The sequence below is a fragment of the Protopterus annectens genome, chromosome 4.part0 (genome assembly GCF_019279795.1).
Source record: "Protopterus annectens isolate FY-2018-M chromosome 4.part0, PAN1.0, whole genome shotgun sequence".
Classification (NCBI taxonomy): Eukaryota; Metazoa; Chordata; order Ceratodontiformes; family Protopteridae; genus Protopterus; species Protopterus annectens.
In genome coordinates, this window is record NC_056733.1 from 226,363,746 (window position 1) to 226,390,998 (window position 27,253).

A 27,253-nucleotide genomic window follows, 5' to 3' on the forward strand; every position below is an offset into this window, starting at 1 on the left:
TATGAGACAGAGAACAGTTGGAGTTTTTTGAGTCTGTCCATATAGGACAAGTGTTTAAGGCCTAGGATCCTGTGTGTGAGGTACTTTTGTGGCCACTCCAGTTGTTGCAGGTGTCTAGTGAGGTACATGCCAAATGGGGCATTGTACTCGATGATTGTGCAGCAGTAATACTGGGTGCCTGGCAATCTACTGCTATTGTGATTGGTCCTTTGGGGGGGGGGGTAAAGTTGGCACTGAATCTGTCAGCCAGTATACTGGCAATATCTGTTGGCTTGGTATAGGAGGTGCAGTAGGTCAGAGCAAATCTGGGTATTGCCGTGGAGATTTTTTACATAACTATAGGAGGCCTTGTGGTTGTCTTTACTTATCTGCTGCAATTCTGTTTTCATACCTAACTTTAGAGGATTGGATGAGGGATCTCAACTTTATGTTGAGGCAGATAAGGGAGTTTTTCCAGTCTTGGGACTTCACCTTATTCCGCATCAGTTTCCTCCTCCTGTTGTAGAGTTTGTTTATGGCAGGGGACCACCAGATTGGCTTTTTTTTTGGAGGAGAGTGTCTTGGTTCTGTTGGGTATGGCGAGAGGCATGCATTTGTGTATGTGTTCGTACAGTGCATTGGTGTATGATTCTGCAGTTACGCTATTATTCTCCATTTGCATGGGTGCCGTGAAGTTAGCCACCTCTGTTTTTAGGATCCCAAAGTTAGCTTTGGAGAAGGTTTTCATGGTGGTTACCTTTGCTGGGGGGTGGCAGGGATGTGGATTTCCAAGGTGATAAGTTTGTGGTGGGATCTAACCAGGGAGGAGCTGACTAATGGTGTAGAGCAACGGTCTCCCTTGTTAGTAATGACCAGGTCAAGGATGTTGCTACCTCTAGTGGGGGTAAGGAAGAACTGGTCCAGGTCATTGGAATTAATGAACTCCAGGAAACATTAGGCAAGTGTATTGGTACATGAGTAGTTTACCCAGTTAATGGAGGGGTGGTTGAAGTCGCCTAGTAAGAGAGTGTTAGGTTGGACCTTAATATTCTCCAGGGTGCTTAGGAACGTGGAGTGCAAGTCTTGGGACATGGTTGGGGACCTATAGCAGGCTACGACCTAAATCGCTGTCTTACCCAATGTTAGCTGCACCTGAAGTATCTCTGATGCATTATGTTGGGCTACCAGTCTGGAGGTGTGCGCATCCTTTATGAATATGGAAACACCACCACCTTTGGAGCTTCTGTCTAAGTTCTGGGGCCGAAAGGTGTGGAATGAGTTCTAGCCTGGTAATGCAGGGGTGCTTTCTGCTGCCGTGAACCAGATGTTCTTCGTGTTTCACTGCTGCAGTCATCACACTTGGGGTTATCTGTCTGCAGTTAGCCCTCAGTCGGCCTGAATATCAGAGACTTAGTATTTCTGCGTCGGTTGCTGTCGCTCCAGGACTGACGTCAGGTCGTCAGGGGTAGAAAAACAGGGAGCCAACGCCATTACATCAGTCTTTTTTGTCGAGGAGCCCAAAGAAGAAGTAGTTCGCACGATTGCCAGTCGGCCGCTACCTGAGTTTTCGTTTCCGAATTTAATCATCCTGAAGTCTTCTAAAGCTAAGTACCCCGTTGGGGATCCTTTTTTCTTGCTCTAACCGATGTCAGAAAAAGTTAACAATTGTCTCCCCTGTGGAAAACAAATACCACACCGAGATTTCCATTCTTACTGCGTCACCTGTTTAGGCCCAGACCACAACGTACCTCGCTACCAGTTTTGTGCTTTGTTCAACGCCCGAACTATTCGTCATTGGACCCTTATTGTCACTAAATACTTTCACTCTCGATCTCCGTATTCCGAAATGGCTTCGGTAAGCCATCTGACTTCCGATCTTCAAAAAAAACATAAGGATAAAGACAGAGACAGATCACACAGATCCAAAACTGCCGGCAACGCTTCCGTTAAGCTAGTCGCCAGCTCGCCAGTACTCAGTGAAGCGCTTTTGCAGCCCCTGATGCCTGCTTCACTGGATTTGCAGGCCGCTACAGAGACCCGTTCAGAGTCCGGCATGCCGCAGAACTCTTCTTTGACTATGGAACTTGCGGATGTCTCTACCTTGGATGGGTCCAGAGCCGCTGTGCAGGCACCAGCTTCTGAGGAAGATGTTCTTCGTTTTTCACTTTTGCAGTCGTCACACTTGGGTTATCTGCCTGCAGGTAGCCCTCAGTCGGCTTGAATACCAGAGTCTTAGTATTTCTGCGTCGGATCCTGTCGCTTCTTCCATGACGTCAGGTCGTCAGAGGTATAAAACAGGCAGCTGATGCCATTACATCAGTCTTTCTTGCTGAGAAGGAGCCCGAAGCAGAAGCAGTTTGCAAGTGCCGGTCGGCCTCTGTCTGAAATTTTCGTTTTTCGAATTTCAAACCTGAAGTCTTCTAAAGCTAAGTACCCCATTGGGGATCCTTTTTTCTTGCTCTAACCAATGTCAGAAAAAGTTAATAATTGTCTTGCCTGTGGAAAGCAAATACCTCACAGAGGTTTTCATTCTTACTACTTTACTTGTTTAGGCCCAGACCATGACGTCCCTCGCTGTTGGTTTTGTGCCTTGTTTAATGCCCGAACCATTCGTCATCGGGCTATCTTTGTCGCTAAATTCTTTCGATCTCGTTTTCTGTATTCTGAAATGGCTTCGATAAGCCAGCTGACTACCAATCTTCTGAAAAAATCGTAAAGATACAGAGACAGACTGCATAGATCCAAAACTGCCGACGACGCTTCCGTTAAGCTAGTCACCAGTCTGCCAGTACTCAGTGAGGCGCCTTTGTAGCCCCTGATGTCCGCTTCTAGAGATTCGCAGACCTCTGCTGAGACCCATTCGGTGTCCGGTATGCCGTGAGATGCTTCTTTGACTATGGAACCTGCGGATGTCTCTACCTTGGATCGGTCCGGAGCCGCTGTGCGGGCACCGGCTTCTGAGGGTGTATTCTGACCTACCGATGTTCGAATTAAACCGACAACTTCGTTTTTAGCTAAAACTACCGAGTTTCTCAGGCCCGGAGTGTGCACTACGCCTAGAAAACCGACGACCAAAGTGCATGCTCCAGCTTCCATGCCACAAAAACAAATGCTTAGAATGGCTGAAGACCGTATTACCCTAATTAGGGAAAGCCAGCCTTCCCCTGCTAAGAGACAAAGAATTGAGTTTCCTTCTGATTCTACAGACCAGGAGTCCGATGACTCTGACCCTTCTGATTATCAGGACATGCCCTCATCAACCTATGAGGATTCAGATGCAGAGGAATCCATTCCATCTGCTTCCCTTCCGAGGATTTTTCTTTTGTTGAAACCTTGCATACTCTAAGAGAGCATTTCCGCTGGGAAATGCCAGGACTTCTTCCTGTCCAAAAAGAGACTCGGAGAATTTTTAGAGTTGCCTCAGCACAGGCCTCTAGCTATACCCCCTGTCCTGGATGTTGTAGATGATGTCTTCATGGAATCCAGTCTTACTCCACACACTTCACCACCGGCCCCTAGAAAACCTGACCGGTACTACAGAGTACCTGATTCTCTCAAATTTCTCTCTAAGAATCCTACTGTGGATCCAGAGACCATTTCCCAGGGACCTAAAAGTGTTAAGGCTATTACAGCCAAAAACTCTACCCCTTCAGATAGGGATTCCAGAGCTTTAGACAAATGGGGTAAGAAGGTATATACCTCTGCAACTCTTGCCATCAAGGCATTGAATTGCCAGTTTCACATGTTGAAGTACCAGCAACATGTTGTGGAATTAAACAAAAATGGTATTATTGCCAGACTGTGCAGAAAATAAAGGTTTACAAGAGCTAATGCATTCTGCAAACCAAGTTAGTAAGCATACTTTGCAGTTTGGCTTTGATGCCCTAGAAGCATCTTGCAGGGCTGCAGTCACTGGGTCTGTACTGAGAAGGCATGCTTGGCTGAGGGAACAATCCTTGCCAGATCATGTCAAATCCAAATAGTTTGTTTTGCACCAAAGCAGAAGTTGTTCTTAAAAAGATGGAAGAAAAGTTAAATCTGTGCAAACTGTCAAAGAATTCTTACAAGTGCAACCACCTAGATTCAGTAGGCCTTGACCTTCAAAAAAATGGTCATTTCTTTCCCCTGCCAGGCCTTCCCAGACCAGACCCAGAGGAAACAGGCCACCCAGACTAGTCTCAGGGTATGCAGAGATCTAAACAATGGAGTGCCCCCACTTAAAAAACGGAGTGTTAAGCTGCCCCCTTATGGAAAAAGTTCACAATGACTTTTCAGTTATTCTTCCCAGCCCTGCCAAATTACTTGTGCCCCTAGGAGGAAAACTTGCCCTTCATGCAAAAAACTGAATATCCATTACTCAGGACCGATGGGTCCTAAACATTGTATCCCAGGTGTACAAATTCTTCTTCCATTCATTGCCAAACCCCAAGCAGGTGTCCAGACCTTCCTCCAATCCAGTAGGCAGAGGTTCAAAAGCAAGTGCTGTCTTTGCTCAAAATCAGAGCTATTCAACCTGTTCCAGTAAAATAAAGGGGTCCGGGTTTCTACTCCAAACTTTTCCTGGTGCCCAGAAAAGAGGGCTCTTGGCACCCAGTCCTGGAGCTTTCTATTCTCAACACCTTTCTGGTGGTCCCAAAATTTAAGGTGCTTACCCTACAACAGCTTCTCCCCATGCTAGCCAAGGATGCCTAGTTAGTCACTTTAGACTTCAAAGAAGCTTATCTGCACATCCCCATAAGGGAGTCATACAGGAAATGTCTACGTTTCAGGGCAGGCTCTATGCACGATCAGATGTTCTTCGTGTTTCACTGTTGCAGTCATCACATTTGGGTTATCTGCTTGCAATAGCCCTCAGTCGGCCTGATTAACAAAGTCTTGGGTCCTGTTTCGGTTGCTGTCCCTTCTTCCGTGACGTCAGGTCATTGGGTATAAAACATGCAGCCGATGCCATTACATCAGTCTTTCTTGCCATGCGGTGCCTGAAGCAGAAGCAGTTCGCAAGTGCCAGTCAGCCGACTCCTGAAATTTTCATTTTCGAGTTTCAGAACCGAAGTCTTCAACTAAAAGCTAAGTACCCCATTGGGGAAACTTTTTCTTGCTCTAAACCAATGTCAGTAAAAGTAAATAATTGCATTTCTTGTGGAAAGCAAATACCTCAAAGATTTTCATTCGTACTGTATTCCTTGCTTAGGCCCTGACCACGACGTACCTGCTGTCGGTTTTGTGCCTTATTTAAACCACAAACTATCAGTCTGTATATTTTTGCTTCTAAATATTTTGGTGCTTGGTTCAATTATCCTGATATGTCTTTGGTAAGCCATTCGACTACCGACATTCTGAAAAAACACAAAGGTAAAGACAGAGACAGGCCGCCTAGATCCAAAGCTGCTGGTGACGCTTCTCCTAAGCCAGTCGCCAGTTTGACGGTACTCAGTGAGACGCTTTCGCAGCCCCTGATACCTGCTACTTCAGATTCGCAGGCCTCTACTGAGACCCGTTCGGAGTCTGGTATGCCGCGAGATGCTTCAACTGTGGAACCTGTGGATGTCTCTACCTTGGATGGGTCCAGAACCGCTGTGCAGGCATTGGCTTCTGAGGGTGTATTCATGCCTACTGACTTGCGTATTAAACCAATGCCATCTTCTTCTTCAAGGCCTAAAACTCGAACCATGCCTAGAAAACTGATGCCCAGACCGCATGGTCAGGCCTCTATGCCTAAAAAATAAATGATAAAAATGGCTGAAGACCTTATTACTTTAATCAGGGGAAGCCAGCCTTACCCCTCTAAGAGACCTAGGACTGAGTTTGCTTATGATACTTCTGACCAGGATCCTGAATTTTCTGTTTCCTCTGATGACCAGGATTTACCCTTATCTACCTGTGAGGATTCTGATGCTGAGGACTCTATTCCCTCTGCTTCCCCCCAAGAGGATTTCTCTTTTGGTGAAACCTTGCATACTCTCAGGGAACATTTTTGTTGAAAAAAATCAGGATTTCTCTGATTCTAAAAAGAGGCTTAGGGACTTCTTACTCCTGCCCCAGCACAGGCCTTTAACCATACCTCCTGTACTAGACATTGTTGATGATGCCTTTTCAGAATCTAGCTTGGCCCCTGACTCTTTACCTCCTGCTCCCAGAAAACCTGATAGATATTACAGGGTCCCTGACTCTCAGAAGTTCCTTTTTAAAAATCCTACTGCGGATCCTGAGACCATTTCACAGGGACCCAATGGCATTAAAGCTACTACTGCCAGAAATCCTACCCCCTCTGATAGAGACTCCAGGGCGCTGGATAGATGGGGTAGGAAGGTGTACACTTCTTCAACTTTGGCCATTAGGGCCTTAAACTGCCAGTTTCATATGTTAAAGTATCAGCAGCATATTATTGGATTGCTTAAACAGAAAATTATGTTGATTCCTGATTGTGCTGAAAATAAGGATTTACATGATTTACTGTATTCAGCTGAACAAGTTGGAAAACATACTTTGCAATGTGGTTTTGATTCACTAGAGGCATTTTTCAGGGCTGCAGTAACTGGGTCTGTACTTAGAAGGCATGCTTGGCTTAAGGAGCAATCCTTGCCAGATCATGTTAAAGCGAAATTACTGGATGCTCCCTTAAACCAGGACCGCCTGTTTAGCAACAAGGCAGAAGATGTTCTTAAAAAGATGGAGGAAAAAGCTAAATCTATGCAAACTGTTAAAGATTTTTTTACAAGTACAATCCCCAAGGTTTAGTAGGCATTGGCCTTCCAAGAATTGGTACTTTCCTGCCTCTTCCAGACCTTCTCAGTCCAAACCCAGGTCCAGCAGACCTCCCAGGCTTCAGTCCCATGTACGCACAGGACTAAGCAGTGGGGGGCCTACACTTCCAAATCTGGGAGTAATAAAACTCCCCCCTGTGGTAAACTGTCTCAATGACTTCTTTTTAAAACTTCCAAACACTTCTCAACTGACTGCCCCTTTGGGGGGAAAGATTGCTCTTCATGCAAAGAACTGGAAACTCATTACCCAGGACAAATGAGTTTTAAATATAGTGTCCCAGGGATACAGATTTCACTTCCACACATTTCCAACACCAAGCAGGTGGCCAGATCTACCCCCAAATCAGTGGGCAGAGGCCCAAAAGCAAGTACTTTCTCTCTCAAGCATGGGGCTGTTCAGCTGGTACAAGAAGAGGAAAAGGGACAAGTTTCTACTTAATACTTTTCCTGGTACCCAGAAAGGACAATTCATTGCGTCCTATTCTGGACCTGTCTACTCTAAACACCTTTTTGGTGATTCCAAAATTCAAGATGCTGACTCTTCACCAGTTGTTCCCTATGCTAGGCAAAGATGCCTGGTTGGCAACACTAGATTTAAAGGAAGCATACCTGCACATCCCAGTCAGGGAATCTTGCAGAAGATACCTACGCTTCAAAGCAGGCTACATGCACTGTCAGTTCTCTGCACTACTGTTTGGCTTATCTACTGCACCCCGGGGTATTCACAAAGTGCCTAGCTCCAGTCATTACATTTTACAGGCAAAGGAATATTCAAATATACCCATACCCAGACAATTGTCTAATTCAGGCAGAAAGCCAGGACATACTTTTGAATCATCTGGCTGGCCTTTGACCAAAGGGTGCTAACTTGTCTCGGGTACACCATAAACGAAAAGAAATCATACCTGGTACCCTGTCAACAAATTATATTCCTGGGAGCAAGCTTGAATACAACTTCCCAGATGGCTTTCCTCACGCCAGAGAAACAAATTCATTTGGCAACCTACTTCAAACAAGTGGCCACAAAAACCTTGCTATCTGCAAGGCAAATGCTACAGGCATTAGGGTTCATGGCCTCCTGCATTCTTCTAATTCCATATGCAAGACTGCATATGAGGAAACTAAAATGGTATCTAGAAAGCTAATGGTGTCAACATTCACAGGATCTAGAAGCAATGATTCATGTTATACCTTGCCTACGCCGAGAGTTCCTTTGGTGGGCAGAGGCCTGCCACCCAAACAAGGGACTACCATTCACACTGCCCAAACCCTAACAACAGATGCATCAGACTATGCATGGGTGGCTCACCTGGCAAGGAAGTGCATTCAGGGCAAATGGAACTCAAGTCAAATGCACCTGCTTATCAGTCAAAAAGAAATGTTAGCTGTACAGAATGCTCTGACAGCCTTCAAGGATCACATTCATCCAGGACAATTAATGGTAAAGACCGACAGCACCACTGTTATGTGGTACATAAACAAGCAGGGGGGGGGTACACATTCTTACCCCCTCTGCAGACTAGCCATGGCATTGTGGAACACAGCCCTGAGCTACCAAGTGCATTTACAAGCTCATTTCCTGCCAGGAAAACTAAACACACTGGCAGACGAACTAAGCAGAAACCTCATGGACCCACACAAGTGGAAACTGGAACCTTGGATTTTCAACATGTTGACAAGCAAATGGGGGAGCCCAGGTATAGACCTGTTTGCCTCCCCCCAGAACTATCAATTGGATAAATTTTGCACAAGGACTCCAGAGTACTACTAAAGATCAAACAAGACAAACCAAGGACAATTTTGATTGCACCAGACTGGCCACGCCAACACTGGTGCCCCCTCTTGGGCAGCGTGTCACCGTCGGCCCCATTTCACCTGCCTCAAACACCTACCCTATTGTCTCAGCAGGAGAACCGGATTCTGCACCCTCAGATTCATACACTGAACCTAGCAGCCTGGCTAATTACGTAAGTCAGTGATGGATATCATTTTAGAGGCAAGGAGAGCTAGTACTAGAAAATCTTATGCTGAAAAATGGAAAAGATTCTGTGCCTGGAACCAGTCTTCTGGGATGAGCACAGCAGTGCCCAGTTTACCTCAGATTTTACAATACTTAACTGAGATGATTCACAAGGGCCTGTCTTTCTCCTCCATCAAAATCCACGCCTCAGCTATTTCAGCTCATTATAACACAGAACCCTCCCCTCTTTTCTCACCCACTGCTCAAGCAGTTCCTCAGAGAGGCCAAAAATTTACGACCACCCAGGAGAGCTCCAACCCCAGCCTGGGACATTAACTTTGTATTGGAGAAACTCACTCTTCCTCCTTTTGAGCCATCCACTACTGCAGACTTAAAATTCCTTTCCTGGTAAACAGCTTTCCTTTTAGCAATCACTTCAGCAAGAAGGGTATCTGAATTACAGGCTCTTATGGCAGAGGAGCCTTTCATCATTTTTCATGCAGACAGGATGTCCCTCATGACCAGTCCCTCCTTCATGCCCAAGGTGGTATCCAGTATGGCCCTTAATTAGTCCATTCATTTGCCAGCCTTCTTTCCTCATCCACAGAACAAAGGGGAATGGATACTGCTCTCCTTAGATGTGCACAGACAATTTAGACTCTACTTGGACAGGACTAAACCTCAAAGGAAATCTGAACAACTGCAGGTGGCATTTGCTGCAGGGGCAGAGTGGAAGGCTATTTCAAAGCAAACCATTTCGAAAAGGATAGGCCATTGCATTCATTTCTGCTACAAGCACCATGGAAAACTTGTCCCACAGGGGATCAGACCCCACTCAACCAGGGCTGCATCTACCTCTACAGCCTTTCTCAGAAGCGTCCCTACCAGGGACATCCTAGAAGCTGCTACCTGGAGTTCTGTACATACTTTCACCGAGCATTACCATCTGACAATTTTCTCTAAATCCAGAGCTGGCTTTGCCACTGCAGTCTTGCAGGGCCTTATAGCTGGTCCTAATTCCATCTGAATTCCTCCTCCCATCCTTAGCTTTGGGAATCTACCCAAATGTGATGACTGCAACAGTGAAACACAAAGAACATAGTACAGTTGTGTACACTTGCCATAAGTGTAGATGTCCGAGTGTATTCACTGTTGCAGTCCTGGTTACCCTCCCTCCAGCCCCCTTACTTCTTTTGGCTATACCTCTACTCTCCTTTACTATGCTCAAAAAGATTTTTGATGTATTTACTTTTTTGTTGGAGGTATATCCTTGTTTATTTATAGATTTAATTGCTTCCCATTAGGGGGGCACCTGACATCTGGGGCAAGAAAAACTGATGTAATGGCGTCGGCTGCATGTTTTGTACCCCTGATGACCTGATGTCATGGAAGAAGGGACAGCAACCGACGCAAGACCCAAGACTTTGTTAATCAGGCCGACTGAGGATGACTGCAACAGTGAGTACACTCTAACATCTACATTTATTTTAAGTGTACACAACTGTACTTTCTCTGCACTTCCCTTTGGCTTATCTACTGCGCCCAGAGTATTCACAAAGTGCCTGGCTCCAGCCTTTGCATACTGCAGGCAGAGAAATATCCAAATCTTCCCATACTTGGACGACTGCCTGATTCAGGCGGACAGTCAGGAATTGCTACTTCAGCACCTGGCATTTGTAAAAAGCCTTCTCACTTCATTGGGGTACACCGTCAACAAAAATAAATCACAGCTGGTGCCCAGTCAAAAGATTGTATTCCTGGGAGCAAGCTTGGACCCAACTTCCTAGGTTGCATTTCTCACTTCAGAAAAACAGGTGTATCTGACAAACTACTTCAAACAAATGGCCACCAGAACCCAGCTATCTGCAAGGAAAATACTACAGGCCCTAGGGTTCATGGCCTCGTGTATTCTGCTAATTCGATATGCAAGGCTGCATATGAGGAAACTTCAGTGGTACTTAAAAAGTGTTTGGTGCCAACATTCTCAGGACCTAGAAACAGTCATTCCTATCATACCTTGTCTAAGGGCAGAGTTCCTTTGGTGGGCAGAAGCATGCAGCCACAACAAGGGACTGCTTTTCACTCAACCCCTCGCCGCTCAAACCCTCCCAACAAATGCATCAGATTATGCATGGGGGGCCCACATGGCAGGAAAATGCATTCAGGGCCACTGGAGCCCAAGCCAGATTCTCCTGAACATCAATCAAAGAGAGATGCTAGCTGTACAGAATGCTCTGACAGCCTTCAAATACTGAATCCTCCCATGACAGCTGCTTATAAAAACAGGCAACACCACAGTTGTATGGTACATAAGCAAGCAGGGGGGTACCCATTCTTACCCACGTTGCAGGTTAGCCATGGCCCTGTGGAACACAGCCTTGAGCAACCAAGTGCATCTACAAGCTCAATTCCTGCCAAGCAAACAAAATTCACTGGTAGACGACTTAAGCAGAAATCTCCTAGACCCTCACAGGTGGAAACTGGAGCCCAGCACCTTCAGCCATCTGATCCAGAGGTGGGGGACATCGGAGATGGACCTCTTTGCCTCCCCCGAGAACCACCAGTTGAACAAATTCTGCACCAAGAACCCTCGCAGCTGGACCTGGAAGGTGGATGCCCTATCATTTCAATGGAAAAAACTCTCAATTTATGCCTTTGCCCCTCTGCCCCTTCTCTCCAGAGTGCTACTCAAGATAAAACAGGCCAAGGGCAATTTTTATTGTTCCAGACTGGCCACGCCAGCACTGGTACCCACTCTTATGCACCCTGACAACAGTTCCACCCTGGCACCTACATCAGACTCCTACCCTGTTGTCTCAGCAGGAGGGACAGATTTTGCATCCCCAATTGCAAACCCTAAGCCTTGCAGCCCGGCTTATCCCTTGAATACCCCACCAGCAGCCCTCAGCAAACAGGTGCTGGATGTCATTCTTGAAGCCAGAAGGCCTAGTACTAGGAAATACTATGCTGAAAAGTGGAAAATATATTGTTCTTGGAATCGGTTTCAAGGGAGGGACACAAAGGACACAGAGCAGTGCCCTCCTTACCTCTAATCCTAGATTACCTAGCAGAGCTACTCCACAGAGGCCTATTCTTCTCCTCCATTAAGATTCATGCCTCTGCCATCTCAGCTCATTATAATACTGAGCCACCTCTATTTTCTCACCCTCTCATCAAGCAGTTCCGGAGAGGGGGCTAACAACTTAAGGCCCTCTAGGAGAGCACCCACCCCTGCCTGGAACCTTAACTTTGTACTGGAAAAGCTCGCGCTTCCTTCTTTTGAACCTGCTGACTCAGCAGAATTAAAATTCCTCTCTTATAAAACAACCTTGCTTTTAGCCATAACTTCAGCAAGAAGAGTGTCTGAGTTACAGGCTCTAATGGCTTTGGGACCCTTCATTATTTTCCATGCTGACAGAGTTTCCCTCCGGACTAACCCATCCTTTATGCCTAAGGTGGTGTCCAGTGTGGCTCTAAGCCAATCCATCCATTTGCCAACCTTCTTCCCTAACCCTCAAAATAAAGGCGAAAGGATCCTGCACTCCTTGGACGTGCACAGACGGCTCAGGTTCTACCTTGACAGGACTAAGCCTTTCAGAAAATCTGACCAGCTGCTAGTCAGCTTTGCTGCAGGGGCAGAGGGTAAGGCCATTTCGAAACAAACCATTTCCAAATGGATAGCACACTGCATCCATTTCTGCTACAAGCACCATGGTAAACCTACCCCACAGGAGATCACACCACATTCCACTAGGGCTACTTCCACCTCTACAGCATTTCTCAGGGGAGTCCCTACCAGGGGCATTCTGGAAGCTGCAACCTGGAGTTCTGTTCACACCTTCACCAAGCATTACCACTTGCCTATCTTTTCTAAATCCAGGGCTGGATTTGCCACAGCATTCTTGCAAGGCCTACTAGCCAGCCCTAACACTTCTTGACTGCCTCCACCCTTCTTGAGCTTTGGGAATCAACCCATGTGTGATGACTGCAACAGTGAAACATGAAGAACATAGTACGGTTATGTACACTTAACATAAATGTAGATGTTCGAGTGTATTCACTGTTGCAGTCCTGGTTTCCTTCCCTCCAGCCCCCTGGTTTTCTCTGTCTTTCTATCTCTCCTGTCTATGGCCATTCCTATTGGCATCGGTATTTACTTTTTACTGGTGGTGTTCCCCACCATGTACTAGCTCCCTATTTGGGGGGCTCCTGACATTTGGGGCAAGAAAAACTAATGTAATGGCATTGGCTGCCTGTTTTATACCCCTGATGCCCTGACATCATGGAAGAAGCGGCAGCATCCGACGCAGAAATACTAAGACTGTGGTATTCAGGCCGACTGAGGGCTACCTGCAAGCAGATAACCCAAGTGTGATGACTGCAACAGTGAATACACTCTAACATCTACATTTATAGTAAATGTACACAACTGTACTTTCTTCACACTACCGATATTCGACACAAACCAATGACTTCTTTCGCGTGTTCAGTTCTGTCTAAAACTACCGAGTTTCTAAGGCCAAGAGTACGAGCTATGCCTAAAAAACCGATGACCCAAACTCAAGCGACTGCTTCCTTGCCACAACATCAAATGCTTAAAATGGCAGAAGACCTGATTTAAAATGGCAGAAGACCTGATTATGTTGATTAGAGGAAGCCAGCCTTCCCCTGCTAAGAGAAAAATAGACCTGTCCCCAGCAGCTTTAACAGACCAATAGTCCAATGACACTGAGGTATCTGAATATGAAGGCATGCCTTTATCTGCTTATGAGGATTCAGATGCAGAGGAATCCATTCCCTGTGCTTCTCCTCCAGAGGATTTTTTTTTTTTGGTGAAACTCTACACACTTTGAGAACATTTCCACTGGGAATGCCAAGACTATCCTCAGTCCAAAAAGAGACTGAGAATTTTTAGATTTGCCACATCATAGACCTTCAGCAATACCCCCAGTTCTGGATGTTGTGGATGTTGTCTTTATGGAATCCAGTCTAACTCGTGATAATTTACCCCCTGCTCCTAGGAAACCAGACGGGTGCTACAGAGTTCCTGACTCTCTCAAATTCCTTTTCAAAAATCCTACTGCTGTCCCCGAGGTAATCTCCCAGGGGCCTAAAGGTATAAAAGCAACTACAGCTAAGAATCCCTCACCTTCGGACAGGGATTCCAGAGCTTTAGGCAGATGGGGTAAAAAAGTATACACTTCTGCAACACTCACCATTAGGGCATTGAATTTCCAGTTTCACATGCTGAAGTACCAGCAACATATTATGGAACTTATTAAGCAAAAATTAGCTACCTTTACAGACTGTGCAGAAAATAAAGAATTACAAGAGCTTATGCATTCTGCAAGCCAAGTCAGCAAGCATACTTTGCAATGTGGCTTTGACGCCCTAGAAGCATCTTGCCGGGCAGCAGTCACCAGTTCTGTACTGAGAAGGCAAGCTTGGCTTAAGGAGCAGACCTTGCCAGACCATGTCAAATCAAAATTACTAGATGCTCCTTTGAACAAAGACAAGCTGTTTGGCATCAAAACAGAAGAGGTTCTTAAAAAGATGGAAGGAAAAAGCTAAATCTATGCAGACAGTCAAAGATTTCTTGCAAGTACAGCCTCCTAGATTCAGTAGGAAGTGCCCCTCGAAGCACTGGCCCTTTTCAGCCCCCTCAAGGCCATCTCAAACTAGACCCAGGGGAAATAGACCCCCCAGACTACAGTCTCAGGGTATGCAGAGATCTAAGGAATGGAGTCCCTCCACTTCGAAAACAGTGTGCGCTAAGCCATCCCCTTATGGAAAGAATTCACCATGACTTCTCAACTCCACTCCTCACCTCTGCCCAACTTCTCATGCCCCTAGGAGGAAAACTTGCCCATCATGCAAAAAACTGGACTTCCATCACCAAAGACTGATGGGTCCTCAACATTGTATTCCAGGGGTACAAATTTTACTTCCACTCACTGCCAAACCCAAAAGGGTTCACTGACCTTCTTCCAAACCAGTGGGCAGAGGCACAAAACCAAGTTCAATCCCTGCTCTCCATGAGGGCAATTCAACCTGTTCCTGCAGAACAAATAGGTCAAGGGTTCTATTCCAGACTCTTCCTGGTACCCAGAAAAGAGGGCACTTGGCACCCAATCCTAGATCTTATCATTCTAAACACCTTCCTGGTGGTGCCAAAATTCAGAATGCTCACCCTTCAGCTTCTTCCTATGCTGGGCAAAGATGCCTGGTTAGCCACCCTAGACCTAAAAGAAGCCTATCTGCACATCCCTGTCAGGGACTCGTGCAGGAAATACCTACATTTCAGGGCAGGATCTATGTATTATCAGTTCTCTGCACTTTCCGTTTGTTTATCCACTGCTCCCAGAGTATTCACAAAATGCCTGGCTCCAGCCATTGCCTACTGCAGACAGAGAAAAATTCAAATTTACCCGTACTTGGACGACTGCCTGATTCAGGCAGACAGTCAGGAAATGCTGTTGCAGCACCTGACATTTGTAAAGAACCTTCTAACCTCCCAGGGGTACACTATCAATGGAAAATAAATCAAAACTAGTCCCCAGTCAAAAGATTCTATTCCTGGGAGCAAGCTTTGACACAGCATCCCAGATGGCATTCCTTACTCCAGAAAAACAAGCCTGTCTGACAGGCTATTTCACTCAAATGGCCACCAGAACCCAGCTTTCCGCAAGGAAAATCCTGCAGGCCCTAGGGTTCATGGCCTCTTGCATCCTAATTCCATATGCCAGACTGCATATGAGGAAAATTCAGTGGTACTTAAGTCTTTGGTGCCAACATTCTTAGGACCTGGAAACTGTCATTTTTATCATATCTTATCTAAGGACAGAGTTTATTTGGTGGGCAGCAGCATGTAACCACAACAATGAACTTCCCTTTACTCAACCGCCACGCCGCCCAGACCCTAACCACAGAAGCATCAGACTATGCCTGGGGGTACACCTGGGAGATAAGTGCATTCAGGGCCACTGGAGTCCAAGTCAAATTCATCTGCACATCAACCAAAAAGAGATGCTAGCTGTTCAGCACGCTCTAACAGCTTTCAGATCCCTACTCTCACCAGGACCCTTGCTAATAAAAACAGATATCACCACAGTTATGTGGTACATCAACAAGCAGGGGGGAACCCACTCTCACCCACTCTGCAGGCTAGCCGTGGCCTTGTGGAACACGGCCTTGGACATGCAGATCCATCTGCAAGCTCAATTCCTGCCAGGCGAACAAAACTCACTGGCAGACGACTTAAGCAGAAATCTCCTAGACCCACACGAATGGCAATTAGAGCCCAGCACCTTCAGCCTGCTGATCCTGAAATGGGGGACCCCATAGGTGGACCTCTTTGCCTCCCCCTGCAATCGCCAGCTCAGCAAATTCTGCACCAGGACACCTCACAGCACTGCCTGGAAAGTGGATGCTCTATCCTTCCAGTGGGTAAACCTCTCAGTCTATGCATTTCCGCCTCTGGCCCCCTTCTCTCAAGAATATTGCTCAAGATAAGACAGGACAGACCAAGGGCAATCCTGATTGCCCTGGACTGGCCACGCCAGCCCTGGTACCCACTACTGCACTGCCTGTCACCGGTGCCACCCTGGCACCTACCCCAGAGTCCGACCCTCCTCACTCAGCAGGGGGGACAGATCTTGCACCCGCAACTGCAAACCCTGAGTCTTGCAGCCTGGTTTATTCCTTGAATTCTCCCCCAGTGATCAGCCTAAGCAAGCAGGTACTGGATGTCATTCTTGAAGCCAGCAGACCCAGTTTAAGGAAATCCTGTGCTGATAATTGGAAACGGTATTGCTCCTGGATTCAGTCTAAAGGAGAGGACACAGCACTGCCCTCCCTACCTCTAATCCTGGATTTACCTAGCAGATCTACTCCACAGAGGCCTATCCTTCTCCTCCATTAAGATCCATGCCTCTGCCATCTCGGCTCATTACAACACTGAGCCACCTCACTTCTCTCACCCCCTCATCAAACAGTTCCTGACGGGGGCAAACAACTTAAGGCCACCAAGGAGAGCTCCCACCCCTGCTTGGACCCTTAACTTTGTACTGGAAAAGTTCATGCTACTCCCCATTGAGCCTGCAGTGTCAGCAGAGTTAAATGTCCTCTCTTGAAAAACAGCCTTGCTTCTGGCCATCACTTCAGCTAGAAGAGTGTCTGAGCTACAAGCACTTATGGCTGTGGAATCCTTCATTATTTTTCATGCTGACAGGGTCTCCCTCAGGGACTAATCCTTCTTTTATGCCTAAAGTGGTGTCCAGTGTGGCTCTCAACCAATCTATCCATTTGCCCACTTTTTTTCCTAATCCTCAAAACTAAGGGGAAAGGATCCTGCACTCCTTGGATGTGCGCAGACGGCTCAGATTCTACCTGGATAGGACTAAACCCTTCAGGAAATCTGACCAGTTGCTACTCAGTTTTGCACCAGGGACAGAGGCCAAGGCCATCTCAAAAGAGGCAATTTCCAAATGGATAGCACACTGTATCCATTTCTGCTACAAACACCATGGGAAACCAACCCCTCAGGGGGTCAGAACACATTCCACTAGGGCAACTTCTATCTCTACAGCATTCCTCGGGGGAAGTCCCTACCAGGGACATTCTGGAAGCTGCTACCTGTAGTTATGTGCACACATTCACCAAGCATTACCACCTGCCTATATTTTCCAAATCCAGGGTGGGTTTTACAACAGCACTCCTGCAGGGCATACTAGCCAGCCCAAACTCTTCTTGACTGCCTCCACCCTTTCTTCAGCTTTGGGAATCAACTCATGTGATGACTGCAGCAGTGAAATACAAAGATCATAGTACAGTTGTGTACACTTACCATAAATGTAGATGTTCGAGTGTATTCACTTTTGCAGTCCTGGTTTCCCTCCCTCCAGCCCCCTTCTCTCTCTCCTCTCTGTGTATATTACTCTCCCCTTACAAGGGGTATTGGTATTTACTTTTTACTGGTGGTGATTTTCTCACCATAGCTTAGCTCCCTTTTGGGGGGCTCCTGACATTTGGGGCAAGAAAAACTGATGTAATGGCAGCTGCCTGTTTTTCTATCCCTAATGACCTGACGTCAGTCCTGGAGTGACAGCAACCGACAGAAATACTGAGTCTCTACTATTCGGGCCGACTGAGAGCTACCTGCAGACAGATAACCCCAAGTGTGATGACTGCAACAGTGAATACACTCGAACATCTACATTTATGGTAAGTGTACACAACTGTACTGTCTGTTACAGCACAAATGTCGACGTTCTCCATTTTTAGGAGTTCCTTTGAGCAAGTGCATTTTGAGATTTAGACTTCTAGCATTGAGCAACTTGATCCTCAGATTGCATTTGTTTGTAGCTGTTACGGTGGTAATTTGGTCTTTGGAACACCGCCTAAAGAAGGCTTCAAAAGAAAATGCACATATGATGTAAGAGATGCATGACTGATGCTAAAAGAAAGCAACATGGAATTTCATGAAAAGTGACAGTGCTGTGCAGACATACGATATATTCATGCAAAAAACTGTGGAGTAATAGTTAAGCCATGTTCCTTTGGCATATGACATCCTTGAGACTGATTTAAAGCAAAGGAAATTTGTTGTTTGATAAAAAGTTGATATTTGAGTGAATTCTCTCTCAAATTCAGGGAGTGAGGATAATGATTACATATTTTGTGTAATGTATTTTAATACACGACTATGCTTGTGCCATGGAAATAAAGCCGATTTTGTGCTGCTTGTGCTAAACTGCATTTGACTGGCTATTATGTTAGGACTGTATACTTAAATGAGCTGGTTAGTTTACCATAGCCACTGAAGTGTTGCAACTGCATATGGGGTGAGAAGGTGCCGTTATCAAAAGCCACGGTTGTAATTATTTATTGCATCTTACAGCTCCTTCAAACTGTTCTTGGAGTTGGAACCACAGGTACGGGATATAATCTTTAAGTTTTATGAGTCCAAATATGCTTCTTGCCTGAAGATGCTGGATGAAATGAGGGTAAGTCAGGTCATTCTTTGTGCTTGGGGTGAGGGACAAGTGCCACTGCTCTTTGAGGCAGTTGTATTAAGTATATTCGGTAGTGCTGTTATTCTTGTTTTATTCCCTGCTGCCTTTCTACTAGCTAGTCGCTTCATAAAACTTAACTTACTGTTGGTGTCCATTGTCTTAATTGGCTTGATCCTCTCCCCCAGTATTCCATTTTCACTGAAAGGCTCTGAGCTGATTGCTGTTCACCTCTTTAGTAAGTTTAGTTTTTAAATGGTGCTTCCAATGCCAGTGTAACCTATTATTTTTTTCTTGCATTGCTGTAGCCTCTGATTAAATTTTTTAAGTTAGTGGTTGAATGGAGTTCAGAAAGTCAGACTGCTCCTAACCCCAAAAATGTTTTTGAATGTGGACAGTGCTGGTTTATGTCACAAGCATTTGGAGTTCAAAATCTAAGATGGAAAACGCTCCTTGATTAGTCATATCAGAGTCTACCTGCTTCATCAGTTTGTAGTTGACATATTTTTCTGGAAGCTCCCACTGTTGAGGTATGCACAGTCATTAGTATATGCAGTGATCTCCTGTATCAGCAGTGTAAGTACTCATCTCAAGTGTTCACCATTTCTTTTTGCTACTTGCACAACTTAGCTCTCAATGCTTTGCCATTACTACTAATATGTTCCTAAGTCCGCTTGCCCTTTGATGTTTTCTGGTGTCAGAAAAATTTCTAGATTTGAAAGAATAGTGGAAGGAGGCTCTTCGTTTGATTTATCAGTTGAGACGTTCTCCAAACTCAGCATATGGACCAATGTTCTGACACTGGAGACCTAGCTTTAAAGAGTTGCTGGTGCTTAGTTATTTCGGTGATAGGTCCACAGTGTCTGTAGTCTCTCAGGGACAAGATAATCTTTGAGTGGAAGAGGGATTTTGACCCTTTTTGTCTTCCAGATGCGCAGAAGATTAAAAGAATGGGAAAGATGCACCCTAACTCCTCCTCTTTGGGGAGAGTGTTATGGGGTGTCTGGGATTCATTCCCCGTCTGAGTAGATTGTTCCTAGGCCTTCTCTGTCTTAACAGTAGTATCAGCCCCTCAGATCATTTGTTTGTAGACTAAAGGTGCTCAGGTCCCAAGACTTTCTCATACAGCTTCCTCCTGTAACATATGGGTGTTAGCATGCATTTCCAACCTATAAATCAGTTGTCCTGTTTGTAGTCTCTATCACAACATTTCCATCTCTGTTGTCTTCTGTACAGCAGTTGCTTTACCTGTATTTCTTTTCTGGCATTAGTAGTATAGTTGAAGTAGGTAATTTGTTTTCAACCTTCTGCCCTTTACCAAGTGAGCTAATGAGAGGACTGAGTCTTTGAAATTAATTATTCCAAAACCAAAATGGACAAACTTCAAAGCGACCACTGCTATTCTTTCTCATGAAGTTTTTCAGTTTGAATAGTTAAGACCACTTGTCCATTAAATCAGCAGTAGTAGTAAAGACTGGACTGTGTATGTAGGCATTACTGCTTGTACAAACATCATCTAAATTCCTGGATTTTGTGTGGACCATTGTCATATTTAACATCAGGTATAGCCTTTCTTGAATGAGGACTTCATTGCATTAATCAGACTTGCATTTCTTGTATCGGTTCAGGAGGGCTTTAAATAATAATGTTCACAAATATGCTAATGATTTGTTTGAGTTGACATAACTGCCCACTCAAATCTTTAGACAAAAGGTGCTTTTCACTACCAAGACAACATGGAACATATCAGTTTGCTTCCTTTGTTTGGATTATTATAGTATGTGCCGCATATGATACATTTGTGCGATATTTAATTTAAGTTGGCAGTATCTGTTAGCGCAGTACATCTCAGTTTGTTTGTCCTTCCATTTCACTGTTGCAGTATTTATAACATTAGGAATCCCCTGCCAAGGGTGGCCCGACATCTGGTCAGTATACGGAAGCCTTAGGTTGCTTTAAGGCACTCTGTACATTACACTTATGCTCCTTCTGTACCATAGGGCATAAAGGTGACATCCGAGCATATAATTCTCGGAACTTCTTTGCTGCCAGTCAGAACCCCATCATTTGAGCGTTTGAACTCCTGTTCCATTGGTAGTTCACCTAGCCATTGCAGATAGATGCCCCATTGGGATTCTTTTTTACTTGTCCTTTTTGTTGTTGATTGTAGGATTTCATGTCATCTAAGAAGGGAAAGTGCCAGTGTGGGAGACAGATTCCCCATAAAGACCACTATTACCAGTGTCTCTCTTGCTTAGGTGCCTCTCACGACCATATGCTGTATTCCATTTGTCAGGTTTATGTACCAAAAATCCTTCAAAGTAGGCTGTTCTTTGGCTCTTTATCTAGAAAATCAGCATTTTAAGCTTCTTGGGAAAAACACAGTAGAGGGTACTTCCCACTCCAAGGGACAGCCATCAGTGAAGAAGGTGGCCAAGAAGCCTAGGCCCAAATCTTCTGCTGATGTTCTTCGTGTTTCACTGTTGCAGTCATTACATTTGGGTAATCTGCTGGCAGGTTGCCCTCAGTCGGCCTGATTAACAAAGTCTTGGGTCCTGCGTTGGTTGTTGTCCCTTCTTCCATGACGTCAGGTCGTCAGGGGTATAAAACATGCAGCCAACACCATTACATCAGTCTTTCTTGCCGCGTGGTAGCAGAAGCAGTTCACAAGTGCCAGTCGTCCGACTCCTGAAATTTTCATTTTCGACTTTCAGAACCGAAATCTTCAACTAAAAGCTACCGATGTCAGTAAAAGTTAATAATTGCATTACTTGTGGGAAGCAAGTACCCCATAAGGATTTTCATTTGTACTGAATTCCTTGCCTAGGCCCTGACCACAACGTACCTTGCTGTCGGTTTTGTGCTAAGTTTAATCAACGCACCACTAAACATCAGTATATTTTTGCCTCTAAATATTTTGGCTCACGATTTAATTATCCAGAAATGTCGTTGGTTAACAATCCGACTACCAGAATACCTAAAAAATGCAAAGAAAAAGACAGAGACAGGCCGTCTAGGTCCAAAACTGACGACACTTCTCTTAAGCCAGTCGCCGGTACTCAGTGAGGTGCTTTCGCAGACCCTGATACCCACTACTTCTTATTCCTAGGCCTCTACTGAGACCCATTCAGAGTCCGGTATGCCACGAGATGCTTCAGTTATGGAACCTGCGGATGTCTCTCCCTTAGATGGGTCTGGAGCCGCTGTGCAGGCACCGGCTTCTGAGGATGTTTTCAGGCCTACAGATTTGTATATTACACCAACGCCATCTTCAAAACTAAGGCCAAAATCTAAATCTATGTCTAAAAAACTGACGCCTGGGTCACGTGCAGGCCCCTATGCCTAAAATACAAATGATCAAAATGGATAAGATTTAATTACTCTGATCAGGGGTAGCCAACCCCCTCCTTCTAAGAGGCCTACAGAAGACATTGATTATGAATCTTCTGAACAGGATTCTATTTCTTCTGACTCTTCTAATGAACAGGATTTGTCTATACCTACTTATGAGGACTGTGATGCAGAAGATTCCATTCCTTCTGCTCCCCCCCCCCCCCCGAGGATTTTTCTTTTGGGGAAACTTTACATACCTTAAGGGAACATTTCCACTGGGAAAGTCAGGATTTTTCTGAATCTAAAAAGAAACTTAGGGATTTTCTTCTTCATCCTCAGCATAGGCCTTTGGCTATACCTCCTGTTCTAGACATTGTTGATATTCTTACAGAATCTAGTATGGCTCCTGATTCTCTGCCTCCGGCTCCTTGTAAGCCAGACAGATACTACAGGGTTCCTGACTCCCACAAATTCCTTTTCAAAAATCCTATTGCATATCCTGAAACCATTTCTCAGGGTCCCAAGGGCATTCGCTTAAATATCGACAGCATATCATGGGACTGCTTAAACAGAAAATGGTGTTCATTTCTGATTTACAGGATTTATTGCATTCACGAAGTATCTTCAGTGCAGAGTCTTTATTAGACAAAACAGTAGCAAAAAGCTGGCAAACAAAAATAAAAACAAGTGCTTTCGCCTGGCTGATACCAGGCTTTATCAAGATATAAGCATGAGGAAACTTAGCCCATTTATACTGTTCAGTAGTCATCTGACTTGCATCTAATTGATTAATTAGGGCAAATTAAAATAAATTAAGTTAATATAGATGCAATTAAATAGAATACTCTTTAAAGGTATCACAGAGGCATTAATATATAAAAGAGTTAATAAAGTATATATATATATATATGCAACCTTCGAAATATCTGTACTTAATTAAAACCTTTGAAATTCAATTAATACTTTAAATATCCATATATAATATTATAAAGCCTATATAAATACAATGAAAATATTCTAAAAAATGTAAATATATATAATTATAAACTTTTAAAACATCTAAAATACTACTGTACAAATGGCTATACTTGTAAACCTTAAAAAATACACTTCAACCAAATAAAAAGTTTACAATTTCATACATGCTTAATGAGTGTAATAAATATTAAGACATTCTCTATAACATAGGTACTGCAGACAATAATATTAAAAAACTCCAAAAAACATGCATAGTAGATCATATATTGTAACCTGGCCCTTCTAATCTTCAATACACTGTGAATACTAATATTGTCATTTAACCCTGGGGGTTTAGTAACATTTAACTTTAATTGCCACATCAATTCCTTATATTCCAATGATGTTTCCCAGTCTCCCCCTCTTGGATTCTGCGATGCTTGCTCAAGAACCATAAATTTTAATTTCATGTTGGGGCATTTTAAAGAATGCTTATAAAAAGCATTAGTTTCTTTCCTTTAACGTCATATAAGTGCTCATAAATTCTTCTTTTCAAGGACCTTTCAGTCTTCCCTATATAAAAACTTGAGCATTGAGTACATAAGCCGAGGTAGAGTAGTCCCTTACTTGCACAGTTATAATATCCTGCTGATTTAACCTTGAAATTCCTTGCAGTTATATGTAAGCTATTATTATTAATTATGTATGCACATTGCTTACATGCCCCACATTTATATGTTATTAGTCTAAGGGTGGGTTGTGCAGCCAGGTCATGAAACTGTCTTTCAAATAAGCCCTTCAGATTAACGTTCCTTTTATTCACAAAGTTGGGCTTATCCAATATTAACTCTTTAATGTCCTCTTGTAGTGTTAAAACTGGCCAGTACCTAGTCACAATTTTTTCAACCTGTGATGACTCCTTACTAAACGTGTGTATAAATAAATTACGATTCTCAAATTGGGCGTCTCTTTGGGCACCTCTGTTCTCATTTGATGATGTTCCTAAGAGCAGAAAATATTTACTTGTTGTACTAGTAATCACTTCTTCTGCCAACTTATTAATTAAATGCTTAGGATAACCTCTTTCCATGAATAAAACTTTCAAAAAATTAATTTCTTGCATAAATAGTTGTTCTGTGCTACACATCCTAGCTGCTCTAATAAATTGGCCTTTCAAGATACCTTTCTTCTGGTGGAAAGGATGCCCACTATCAAAATGCAAGTAGGAATTAGAAAAAGTCTTTTTCCTATAAATTTTGGATTGAAAAGAGCCAGTGTGCTGATTTTTAAAAAGAGAGACATCCAGATAATTCAGAAATTTATCACTAATATTATATGTAAACTTTAAAAATTGTGTGGACGAATTAATATAAAACATAAAATCTGTAAATTCATCTAGGTTTACCATTCCATAACACACAAATATCATCCAAATAACGTTTATAATGTGTAATAAACCTCGACCAGGGGGTTAAGAATATAAATTTATCCTCCCAGTAGTGGAGTACGAGGTTGGCATAGGATGAAGCACAAGGAGCACCCATGGCAACCCCCTTTTTTTGTTTAAACAACTCGCCATTAAAGTATATGTAATTGTTATCAAGTATAATTTCCATAAATTCTACTAGCAGTCTGATGGTATTTGGGTTAAATTCAGAAGACTTACATAAAACTTCATTAAACCATTCTAAACCAACCTCATGAGGGAAGCTTGGAAACAATTCTACAATATCTATACTAATCATAAAATTAGTTGCATCATAAAAATTACTTTGGATACCTTTAAGGAAGTCCCAAGAGTCCTTACAAATACAATCCACCGAAAGGACTAAATGTTTAACGGTTTCATCAATAAATTTCCCAAGTGGTTCCACAGTACTACCTGCCCCAGCCACAATCGGTCTAAATCATAAGGGGTCCAAACCTTTGTGCACTTTAGGTATTCCAAAAATTACTGCTGTAGTAGGTTTATTAACAAACAAGTAATTATATAATTTTTCATTAATTGCCCCTTGCATCAAATGGTCATATAATACATATTTAATTTTAGCATAAGCAATATTAATCTCATTAACTGAAACAGTGGTATATTGTTCAGTGTCTTGCAACATATTATACATTTGTGCTTCATAGTCCCAGTTGTACATTAATACCACCCCACCCCCTTTGTCTGGTTTCATAACTCGTATACCTTCCTTCTTTAGAGTATTAATTAGTTTGAAAACTTCATTACTCAAGTTTGAAGGTTGAGAAGACATGTTTACAGAAAATTGGTTTCTTAAATCATTTTCAACCAATTCTTCAAAGATTTTTAAAGCTGGGTGTGTGGGAGGATTCAGTGTACTGGGTCTTGCAAAACTTTCATATGTGCTTGCCCTTTAAAAAAGACATTTAAATTTAAGCGTCTAACAAACAATTTTAAGTCCAGAATGGTGTTAGTTAAATCCAATTGTCGTAGTGTAACAAATTGTAAACCTCTAGTAAACAAAATGAAGTGCTCAGGAGTAACTGCAGTGTCAGTGTAATTGTAAATACAAAAGTTATCTTTCTTTATAACCAAACAGTTAGATGTGGTAGTGTCCAACAATATATCTCCATATTCATTGTCATTAAGCACTTCAGATAATTCCATCTGCGAAGATTGCCCCAACCTTGTTGTTGGTATGAACCTCCTTTGCCCCCCGGTCTGCCCTAGGGGTAATGAAAAACCTGGTGAGCGTTCTTATTAGTTTTTTGTGCTAGGCGCTCACTTCTTTGCGGAATATCTTGAGCTGGAGAAGTAACATTGTCAAAATTATCTAACTCATCCATTCTGTTGTGTGTTTGGTTGTTGTACAATCTACCTTTACCTGACACAGAGAAAGCCAAACCTTCCCTGTATTCTATTAGGTCACGTTCTAACTTTCTAATCTTCCTATTAACAATTTTGCAACAATGCTGGTCAGCTTCATGAAACACATTGTCATAGTCCCTTCTGATACTACCAAAATTTTGATCTTTCACAATAGAATCATTAAGTGCATTAAGCTCGTTTTAACAGATTATCAGCTTTTGTTTTATAATCATTTATCATCAATTTTAACATGTCCAACCCTGTTCTATTAAAAAGTTCAATCAGTTCTTTGTGTAGACTAGAACCAGGAACAGCGTTGTTGGGGAATTTAAAAAGGCGCAACCCCTTGGGTACTCGCTGCACACGTACACATTCAGATAGGTAATCAATTTCAAGTTGTGTCGATTTAAAACCATAAAGTTTATCACTTAATTCAGAAAATTTTTGTTCAGTACTGCTACTGTCAGTATTAGATTTGGAAAAAGTACCTTGCTTGAAAGAGAATTGTTGTTTTGTCCAATTGGACAAATTAAAGTCCCTCGTAGAAACGTTCTGTCTTTGAGCTTGCATCTATATTAACTTAATTTATTTTAATTTGCCCTAATTAATCAATTAGATGCAAGTCAGATGACTACTGAACAGTATAAATGGGCTAAGTTTCCTCATGCTTATATCTTGATAAAGCCTGGTATCAGCCAGGCGAAAGCGCTTGTTTTTATTTTTGTTTGCTAGCTTTTTGCTACTGTTTTGTCTAATAAAGACTCTGCACTGAAGATACTTCGTGGTTGGTTGTCACTGCTGTGGATTACACTTTTTCTTGGTTCGTGTTGCACTTTGTTTCTTGTATTTATTGCATTCAGCTGTACAAGTTGGAAAACATACTTTGCAATGTGGTTTTGATTCTTTGGAGGCCTCTTGCAGGGCTGCTGTAACTGGGTCTGTGCTAAGAAGGCATACTTGACTCAAAGAGCAAACTCTGCCTGATCATGTTAAAGCAAAATTGTTGGATGCTCCGTTACAACAGGACCATCTCTTTGGTAATAAGGCTGAAGAAGTTTTAAAAAAATATGAAAGATAAAGCCAAATCTATGCAAACTGTAAAGGATTTCTTACAAGTGCAACCTCCAAGATTTAGTAGGCACTGGTCTTCTAAGAACTGGTCCTTTGCAGTTCTTTTGAGAGCCGCTCAAGTCAAACCCAGACATTTTAAAGGCTCCAGGTTTCAGTCACAAGGGACATTTAGAACAAAACAATGGGGTGCCTCCACCTCCAAATCTGGAAACAACAAGGCACCTCCCTATGGTAAACAGTCTCCCTCTACACTCACCAAGCACTTACCTTTTAGCTGGTCCTCTAGTGGGAAAACTGGCATGTCATGCAAAAAACTGGCAGCTTATAACCCAGGACAAATGTGTTT

The 27,253-nt window shown here is 43.5% G+C and overlaps 1 protein-coding gene across 3 annotated transcripts in view; it reads left to right on the forward strand.

Annotated features, from left to right (window-relative positions):
• The window catches only part of GPS1 (G protein pathway suppressor 1), a 2,619,406-nt gene that overhangs the window by 1,788,866 nt on the left and 803,287 nt on the right, over positions 1-27,253 (forward strand). For all 3 annotated transcript variants that reach the window (XM_044068228.1, XM_044068227.1, XM_044068226.1), the window contains exon 10: positions 18,602-18,707. In XM_044068228.1, coding sequence (XP_043924163.1) covers positions 18,602-18,707 — 106 coding nt within the window. The remainder of the gene's footprint in view (positions 1-18,601; positions 18,708-27,253) is intronic.